At 36.8% G+C, this 10,383-nt stretch overlaps 1 protein-coding gene across 1 annotated transcript in view; it reads right to left on the bottom strand.

Annotated features, from left to right (window-relative positions):
• Positions 1–10,383, bottom strand: part of MIB1 (mindbomb E3 ubiquitin protein ligase 1) — a 95,836-nt gene that overhangs the window by 54,926 nt on the left and 30,527 nt on the right. Inside the window, exons 9-10 of the mRNA XM_014535964.1 lie at positions 8,836–8,969; positions 4,417–4,524 (exon numbers count right to left, since the gene is read on the bottom strand). Of these exons, the coding sequence (XP_014391450.1) occupies positions 4,417–4,524; positions 8,836–8,969 (242 nt within the window). The remainder of the gene's footprint in view (positions 1–4,416; positions 4,525–8,835; positions 8,970–10,383) is intronic.

The following is a 10,383-nucleotide window of genomic DNA, read 5'->3' on the forward strand; positions in this document are numbered from 1 at the left end:
GAAAATCCCCTCCAAGAAGGAGAACTTTCCCCACCAAATAAACATTCAAATTCATAATTTCTCTTAGTAATCTGTCTATGGCGTTTATAGCATGACTGGATGCCATGGTGCATTCATCAATAATGAGAAGTTGGGCCTTTTTAATAGTTTTAGCAACTGCACTGTTTATATTGAGTCTAGAAATTGAAGTTCCATTTAATGGAATTGGTCATTTATATTGGGAATGAAAGGTTCTTCCACCAAGAAGTAAATTTGCAGCAATTCCTGTAGACGCTGTGGGTAAAACAGTACCACCACAACCTCTAATATAATGTATTAAAACTTTATTGTGGGGAGCCACTATAGTGTTTTGGACAGGTTCAAGCTTTGGACTGATGAGACCTGGACTGATGAGAGGGCACAGTCCTCTCATTGCCATGTGCAAGTCCCAGCTTGGAGGGCAAGGCCCTCCCAGCACAATTATAGCCAACAGCTATAGATGCAAGCTTGAACCTATGGTCCAAACACCTGGCCCCATGTGCCTGAATGATGTAGGCTTGATAGAGTTCAGGTGCATGTAGTTGAGTAGGATTGAAACCCAGGAGAATGTTGTAAACATCTTGGTCACACCCTTACTTTGCCTCGTGGCATCTGCTATAAAATAAAGACACGGCTGTGGGTGTGGTCGCTGTCTCTCAGAGAAGCAGCATCCCACCGAGACCCTGATTTCATTCTCTTGTCTGTCTTTTCTAAGCCTTTTCAGCCTCCCCCACTCAGGTTCACCCTTGGCCGTGCTGGCGCGGCACACTTTAAAAAGATAATGCCTCCAAGCTCTGAGGGCGGGTTCCTGCCTCAAACCCTGCCCCTTCAGGAAACAGCTCCAGGAAACAGCTGGGGGGAGGGTGCAGCCATTTCCAAGACAACCCCTGCAGGACTGACTTCCTTCCTGTTGGTCGAGCCTTGGGTTGTGATGTTACACCCCGGGTTTTTATATAAATAGATAATTAGCAGACAGATAAAGACAAATAAAATGGTTTCTGAGTTCAACATTAATCTGTAAACATACAGGCCTGTTGATGTCTTGGGATAGCTGTCTGCCTCTGGTGTCAGTAGCTTCTCACTTGGTCGCGCTTCTGGCCGGGATGTTACACCCAGGGTTTTTATATAAGTAGATATAGATTATAATGTTATTGACTGTATTCCCTATGCTGTACTTTATGCTGTACCCCTGACTATTTTTCTAACTTCCAATCTGTATTTCTCAATCCCTTCATCTTTTTCACTCAGTCCCCTCAAACCCCCTTCCCTCTGGCAACCATCAATCTGTTCTCTGTATCTATGAATCTGTTTCCATTTTGTGTGTTTGTTTATTTTGTTCTTTAGATTCCACTTGTAAGAGAAATCATATAGTATTTATCTTTCTCTGACTAGCTAATTCCACTTAGCATAATACCCTCTAGGTCTATCCATATTGTCACAAATAATAAAATTTCATTCTTTTTTAGGGCCAAGTAATATTCCATTGTATATAGGTGCTGCCATTTTTTACCCACTTGTCTCTTTTTTAAAAAAATATATATATATATTTCTTTATTGATTTCAGAGAGGAAGGGAGGAGGAGAGAGAGATAGAAACATCAATGGTGAGAGAGAATTACCGATCGGCTGCCTCCTGCACGCCCCCCACTGGGGACCGAGCCCGCAACCCAGGCATGTGCCCTTGGCGGGGATCGAACCCGGGTCCCTTCAGTCCGCAGGCTGACGCTCTATCCACTGAGCCAAGCCGGCCAGGGCTACCCACTTGTCTCTTGATGGTCACTTGGGTTCTTCCATAGTTTGGCTACTGTAAATAATGCTGCAATTAATGAATATAGGGGTGCACATATCTTTTCAAATTAGTGTTTTGGGTTTCTTCAGGTATATACCCAGAGGTGGAATTGCTGGGTCCTAAGGCAGCTCCATTTTTAATTTCTTGAGGGCCTTTTACACTGTTCTCTGTAGTGGGTGCACCAATCTGAATTCCCACCAATAGTGCTTGAAGGTTCCCCTTTCTCCACATCCTTGATAACACTTATTTGTTGATTTGTTCATAACAGCCATTCAGACAAGTGTGAGATGCTATCTCATTGTGTTCTTAATTTGCATTTCTCTGATGATTAGTGAATTTGAGCAGCTTTTCATGTCTATTGGTCGTTTCTATGTTCTCTTTAAAGAAGTGTCCTCTGCCCATTTTTTAGTTGGTGTTTGGGTTTTTTTTTATGTTGATTGTATAAGTTCTTTATAAATTTTAATACCTGTTATTAAATGTACCATTGGTGAATATGTTCTCCCACTCAGTGGGTTATCTTTTCATTTTGTTGGTTTCCTTTGCTATGCAAAAAAAATTTTAGTCTGATATAGTCCCATTTGTTTAATTTTTCCTTTTTTCCCTGGCCCAAGGAGATACATCAAAAAATATATTGTTAAGAGAAATGCCAGAGATTTTGTTTCCTATTTTCTTCTACGAGTTTTACGGTTTGAGTCTTATAATTAAGTCTTTACAGTAAAACCTTGATATAATGGACTAATTTGGGCAAGGGGTGTCCGTTAAAGCAGAAAGTCCATTATATAATAAAGTAGGTTTCCCGAATGCATATGTCAAAAATTTATAAATTTGCCCTGACTGGTTTGGCTCAATGGATAGTGCGGACTGAATGGTCCTGGGTTCGATTCCGGTCAAGGGCATGTACTGGTTGCAGGCACATCCCCAGTGCAGGGTGTGCAGGAGGCAGCTGATCGATGTTTCTCTCTCTCATCGATGTTTCTAACTCTCTATCCCTCTCCCTTCCTCTCTGTAAAAAATCAATAAAATATATGTTTTATTAAAAAATTTACAAATTAGTTTACCTGTTTTAAATTATGTAGACAGAGTTGTGTAATTAAAATTAAGTATGTATAAATAGTTTAATTTCACAAAGTTTTTTTACATGTATTACAGTAATTTTAAATTTATACTGAATAAGTCTAATAAACGCATGCATTTACCAGTCACCGAGAGTAAAACAAATGCACACGGCTGGAATGTGGCTTAGTGCACAGCACTCGTTAAAACTGCTGCAAAAGTCACGCCATTCAACAACAGAACCAATTACTGCTCATGATGCAATGTGATCACATGCTAATCATTCACCAAACACTGTTTAGGAACAATGACTCTTGGATTTAAATATGTAGAATATAGTTGTAGATACGTAATATTCATTTATGTCAGTGAAATTACTATAGTGTTTTTTCCAACATATGGCCTGTTTGCTAAATTTTGTTAAAAATAACAGTGAATTAATAACAAAAAATAACTTGTTAATTTCATTGTAAGCAAATCTTGGTTAAAAGTATTTTAAAATTAACAGGGTGTTAACTTTCACATATGAGATATGGACTGAAAATTTTGTCTGTTAAATCTGAAGTCCTTGGGGCGGGGTGGAGGAGGTGGGCTAGAAGGGGTCAATGGGGGGGAAGGGGGAGATATGTAATACTTTCAGCAATAAAGATTAAAACAAAAATATGAAGTCTGTTAAATCGAGGTCCACAAAATTGAGGGTTTACTGTAATCCATTCTGAGTTTACTCTTATATATGGTCTAAGAAGGTGATCTAGTTTCATTTTTTTGCATGTATCTGTCCAATTTTCCCAACACCATTTCTTTACCCAATTGTATATTCTTGCCTCCTTTGTCAAATATTAATTTCTGGCCTCTCCATTTAAAACAATCCTCTTTTAAAGCCTATTTCTATGGACCGTTCCAGACTCAACTAATGCCTTGGTTCCCTCACCTATAAAATTCTAACTTATCAACTTATTTGACTTCAATGCTTATTTATCACCTAATTGGCTTGAGAACAGACATCTTTTATTTTTTTAATCCTCACCTGAGGACATGCTGGGGGAGGGAGAGGGAGAGGGAGAAGAAGAGGGAGAGGTTTGAGAGGGAGAGGGAAATCGATGTGAGGGACAACATCAATGTAAGAGAGACACATTGATCAGTTGCCTTCCATATGTGCCCCACTAAGGACAAGAAACAAGACTAAACAAATTCTAATATACTGGTTCCCTTACGAGGAAAAAAAAACATAATAGAGGCCTCTGAGTGTCACAAATCAGAAAAAATCTTGACCCACATGATTTATATTCCCCTTCCCTCAACTTCCCCAGTATAATTCTTAGGTGAACCCAACTGGGCTTCCAACAGCAGTTGGGGCTACTGCCAAGAATACTGAGAAATCACAGGAAACCAAGAAATGCTTCAAGTTGTCTTTTGTCAAATTTCTCTCTTCAATCAGAAAAGTCTTAGGTAAATATTAAATTTCAAGAATGAAAACAGTTCATCTAATAATACAAAAGTAAGTACCATTTCTAGGACATTTTTACTGAAAATATTTTTCAAGCTTAGTTTAATTACCTCTGCTTCTACATCCACATTTTGTTTCAAAAGTAACTTCAAAATATCAACATGTCCATTCTGACTAGCAGCTTGCATAGCAGTGTGGCCAGCACATTGTCCATTTACCTAAATAAATAAAAAAAAAGGATGGAATGTTAAAAATAAGAAAGAGCCAATATATACATATAATATAGGTTCAAATTTGGTACATTGTATGATTCTATTAAAATAATTTACTCTACCCAAAACTTATTATTTAGAATCAAAGGACACATAAAGATCTTCCCAGACAAGAAAAAGCTAAAAGAGTTAATCACCACCAGACCAGTACAAGAAATGTTAAAGGGTCTTCTTTAAGAAGAAGAAAAAAGATTAAAAATATGAATACAATAGTAACAAATACATATTTATCAACAACTACTTTAAATGCAAATGGATTAAATGCTCCAATCAAAAGACATATCGTGGTTTAATGGATTACAAAACAAGACCCATACATATGCTGTCTACAAGAGACTCACTTCAGATCGAAAGACCCACACAGACTAAAACAAAGGAATAGAAAAAGATATTTCATAAAAATGGAAACAAAACAACAAAAAAAGCTGGAGTAGCAATACTTATACCAGACAAAATAGACTCTAAAACAAATGCTATAATAAGAGACAACAAAGGACTCAGCAATTCCACTTCCGGGTATACATCTGTAAAAACCCAAAATACTAAATCAAAAAAAACATGCTTCTTTATGTTCACTGCAGCATTATTTACAACAGACAAGATATGGAAGTGTCTATCAACAGATGAATGGATAATGAAATGGCGTATATCCTATATAATAAAAGCATAGTGTGCAAATTGTCCTCTTGACCGAGAGTTGTCCAGGAGTCCGACCAGGGGGCAGGACTGGCCGAGGGAAGGGAGGGAGGCCCCGGCTGGTGGCAGCAGGCAGCCAGAGGAATGGAGGGAGGCCCTGGCAGGCAGCGGCAGGCGACCGGGAGAAGGGAGAGAGGCCCTGGCGGCAGCAGGCGGCCGGGGGAAGGGAGAGAGTACCCAGCTGGCAGCCGCTAGGGACCCTACCAGGGCATGAATTTCATGCACTGGGCCTCTAGTATACAATAAAATTGTGACTCAACCATAAAAAATGAAATGAAATATTACCATCTGCAACAACATAGATGGCAACCCCAGCATGTGCCCTGACCGGGAATTGAACCATGACTTCCTGGTCAATCACTCAATCACTGAGCCATACTGGCTGCACAAAACATTATTTTTTTAAATCACTATGTTATAAAAAAAAATCACTATGTTGTACACCTGAAACATACAATATTGTATGTCAACTATAATTTTTAAAAACTTTACATTTCAGAATGGAAAGAAAACTTGGGGGGGAGGGGACTTCAATTATAGATGTTCAAGAATTCTTGACATCTAAAAATCAAGAGGAAGATGCTATGAAAAAAAAAAAAAAACACACAGAAAAGCTAAAGAGAAAAAAGTCCCATTAGTAAGAACTGGAAAAAATTTTCCGTATTATAAGACTTTAAAAGTATATTTTGCTCTGGCCAGTGTGGCTCAGTAGATTGGGCACTATCTCATGCACTGAAAGGTTGCTGGTTCCTTTCCAGATCAGGGAACATGCCTGGGTTTCAGGCTTAATCCCCGGTAAAGGGTGTGCAGGAGACAGCTGATCCATGTTTCTCTCTCTCCCTTCCCCCTCCTCTCTCTCTAAATATCAATTTTTTAAAAAAGTATATCCTTATATTTTTATTCATGGTACAAAACAACTGTACCTCAACAAACCTTTTAATAAAGAAAGTATATCCTTGTAAGAGTGTTTTTTTATCTTTATTGTTGAAAGTATCACAAATGTCCCCCCATTTGTCCCCCCATTATCCCCTTCAACCCAGTTCCCACCCTACCCCAGGCCTTCACCACTCTATTGTCTGTGTCCATGGGTTATGCATATATGCATATAAGTTCTTTGGTTAATCTCTTCTCACCCCACCTCTCCTCCCTGATTAGTCTGTTCCATGCTTCAATGTGTCTGGACCTATTTTTTTGTACGTCATTATATTTTGTTCATTAGATTCCACAGATAAGTGAGGTCACGTGATATTTGTCTTTCTCTGACTGGCTTATTTCACTTAGCATAACATTCTCCAGGTCCCTCCATACTGTCTCCAAGGGTAAACGTTCCTTTTTTACAGCTGTATAGTATTCCACTGTGTAAATGTACCACAGCTTTTTTATCCACTCATCTACTGTTGGGCACTTGGGCTGTTTCCAGATCTTAATTACTGTAAATTGCACAGCTATGAAATATGAGGTGAAGATATTCTTTCTGAATGGTGTTTTGGGATTTTTAGGATAGAGTTCTAGAGGTGGGATCGCTGGGTCAAACAGCAGTTCCATTTTTAATTTTTTGAGCAAACTCCATACTGTTTTCAATCGTGGCTACACCAGTCTGCATTCCCATTAACAGTGTACTAGGACATGTTTTTTCATTAAATGATGGGTTGTATTTAATTTCATTATTTATGGCATCATACTAAAACAAAAGTAAAGTTTTATTTTCTTTTAAGCTTCAATCCACAAAAATAATTAGAACTAGCAAAACAAAAACCACACACACACACACACACACACACACACACTCACACTCACACATATACAGGAAGCTGAAAAGCAGACCTAAACCTGCTATGAAAAATACCTAGGTAGCAACCCTTTTGCCAAGGAAGCCCAAAAAACTCAAAGTTGATGACCTCTGAATATGGGGATAATATGGTAGTGAATGTTAAACACAAAAGCATCGGTTGACAGTCTTTTTAAAAATCATTTAGATCCCTGGATTCCCCACCTCTGCACAGCTGTTCCACCCTCACGCTAACAGAAACCTGAAAGTTTATTCTCCAGAAAGGGTAAAGTGTCCCTGGCCACTGTTAAGGATGGGGCAAAGTACTAAAAACAGAAATTTTATGTAAATATTTACAGGCCAAATCCTAAGATCCCAGGCTCTCTTCTCTTATTCAATATTCATAAGGTTGGTATCCAGGTTTATAACCAGCAGAAGAACTAGAGATCTTCCTGGGGAGTCAGACCAGCCCAAGAGAAAAGACCTAAAGACCAATACCCAAGAATAATCCAAGGAAATGTCTAAATCACTCGATGGTGAAAACCAGAGTCGACAAACACACACACACACACACACACACACACACACACACACACACACACGCCTTTTACTGATCACTCTCATAGATAAATGGACAACCAAGGAACACCAGACATCTGAGGAATGGCCTCTGACATGAAAAGATTGTTTGGAAGAAGTTAAAGAGGTAAAAATAGTTGACTCTGGAAGAATGAGAAAATAGGTTGAGAAGGAGATGCCATTTTTCATAAATCTTGAAGTATTTTTCCCTTAAATTTTTAGAATGTATGACACTGTTAAAAAATAAATAAGATACCAATCAGTAATTAAATTTTTTAAATTAAGTATAAAATGTAAATCTGCTTGATTGACTATGAAAGAAGTCTGACTCTATATTTCAAACACAAAAACATTGGTACTTTCCTATCAGTAACAAATTATTTGTGATATATCTTACAACCAATCAAAAAACCACTTTGTTGTGCTGTTGCAATTGCTCTCTCAAATAAGCCTAAAATGCTATGTGAGTTCATAGGAATAGTTTATACCTTACAATTATAGATCTGATCTTCTTCAAACTGTCTAGCATATTTACATACAAAGATGTGGCAACAAAAGCCTTCATAAACACAGCGACTGCCACTCCACTTACAATCTTGGTCTGCACTAAATATCATATTGGTGCCAGCATGGCAGCAATGGCAAAGCCAAAGGATGACTAAGTAAGAACCAAAATAACCCATTTAAAATATGGCTTATATGAACAGTAAGATTACAACATAAACTATTAAGATTTACAAAGTGCATGACCTCTAAGTCATCTGCCTTACAAACTATGAAATAGTCAAGTTTCACAGGGAAGAACGGGTAAAAAAGTTTAGATTAAATATTTTAAAAAGGATAGAAAATTGCTTATAATATTTACTAAAATATATTTAAAACACATAAGATGATATTTACATGAGAAAAAATCACTCAATTTCCCAAAAGGACACTAATCACTTAAAAGCCTAAATATAAATTTTGTCAATCATAAAATAAACGTCACAGTGTTAAAATAAGAAAATTACAATATCTTTTAGAAATGCACACTGAAAAATGATAGCTGGTGTCTTCTTTAAAATATCTCAGAAAAACAAGGACTAAAACACATGTGGCAAAGTCTTAATAAATATTGAAGTAATGTGGCAAAATCTAAATAACTGTTGAAGTATAAGGTTCATTATACTATTCTATTTTAGTGTATCCTTCAAAATAATTTTTTAAATGCTCACATCCACATCTGGTCTTTTTAGCAAATCTTCCACTTTAGCAACATCTCCATTGGCAGCAGCCTTAACTAATTCTTCATTGAGGTCACCAGATTCTTGGGTTTCAAATAATTTCTTCAAGAGTTGGGAGAGTCTTTCTGTAAAGCATCAAATAAAGCTGCTAATACAGGAGAATCTCAAATTTTAACTACTAACAGACAAGCATTAACCATATGCCCATAATATATACTTTTTCTTTTTTATTTCTATGTTATTTTTTATTATACTACAGATATTACCACTGCAAGTTACAATTACTAATATATATATATATATATATATCTGCATTAAATTTGAGCCCATAAGTATTCCAAGTGTTTTCCAATTCCAATGTCTTTCAAGTTACAATTTCAGAAAAAGTAGAGAATTATAATAATAATAATTCAAGATGTGGAAGTCAAACCAAAGATATTAGAAATGAACACATCACAATAGGACTACCATAATGATACAAACTTCCCTTGAGGTCTTAAGCATACCAGCACAGCGAGTCTCTGAGCTCAGTGCTACAGATCTTAAAATAAATCAACAGATCAATGATTATGACTCAAAAGAAATGTAATCTCTATAACATCAGGGGAAATATTTTAGAGGCAAACCAATTTTCAGTTGAAAATGGACATCTAAGTGTTAACATATTTCAAAGGTGCCCACTGATTAGTTTAGACTAAAACGAGAAAGAACTAGGGATTTACAGACCCTTTCCTAACATATTTTTTCTAAACAGCATTAATCAGTAGAAAACCTACTCAGTTCTACTCCTTAATTCTTGGATCGTCTTATTGGAAAGCAATGAAATCACACAATGGGGCAGAATACCATCAAGTTTACATTGCTTGAGAGAAGGACATTAACCATCCTTCACTCTTTTAATTTGTATGTAGTCAGCCTGTTGTGATACCATCTAACCTTGAGGTAAAAATAAACACCACCTGATTTAAACTGTAAGCACACTAGCAAATTACAGCAGGAAAGAAAAGACAGAGGCAGTGGAAGTAAAAGCAGTACAAAATAAAATTGGAAGTCACTCTATGTTTTCCTTTACTTTCTTAATATTTATTTACTGTTATGGTTCTACCTTCTTTTCTAGATGACAACAATATATCTCAGTAACTTATAATTTGTTGTAGAATGAACTGAGTCTGTGTACATAAAGCTGGAGCATAGGAATGAAAGACTGAGCTTGAGTCTACCCAAGCATCCAGCATATTCACATCTCAACATGGTTTTCTACTCATTGTAGAATGTATAGTAACTCTTATTGAACAGTAAGAAAAAAAATATGGCTGAGATGTAAAAATATCCAGAAAGAAAGCCATCTGCTAGCAATAAAGGAAAATAAAACAGTCTAAGAAAGTGATGGTTCTTTGGCAGAAAACAAAAGTTCTGCCTAAGGAAAAGAATGTTGAATTTTAGATATCTTAAATTTGATGTGGAGAAGTACTCAATATATCTAAGATAGAGCACATATTTATGGAATTTTTCCAGTGCATACCTCAGCCAGAACATAGG

Source organism: Myotis brandtii, unplaced genomic scaffold (assembly GCF_000412655.1).
Source record: "Myotis brandtii unplaced genomic scaffold, ASM41265v1 scaffold154, whole genome shotgun sequence".
In the NCBI taxonomy this organism is placed as follows: Eukaryota; Metazoa; Chordata; class Mammalia; order Chiroptera; family Vespertilionidae; genus Myotis; species Myotis brandtii.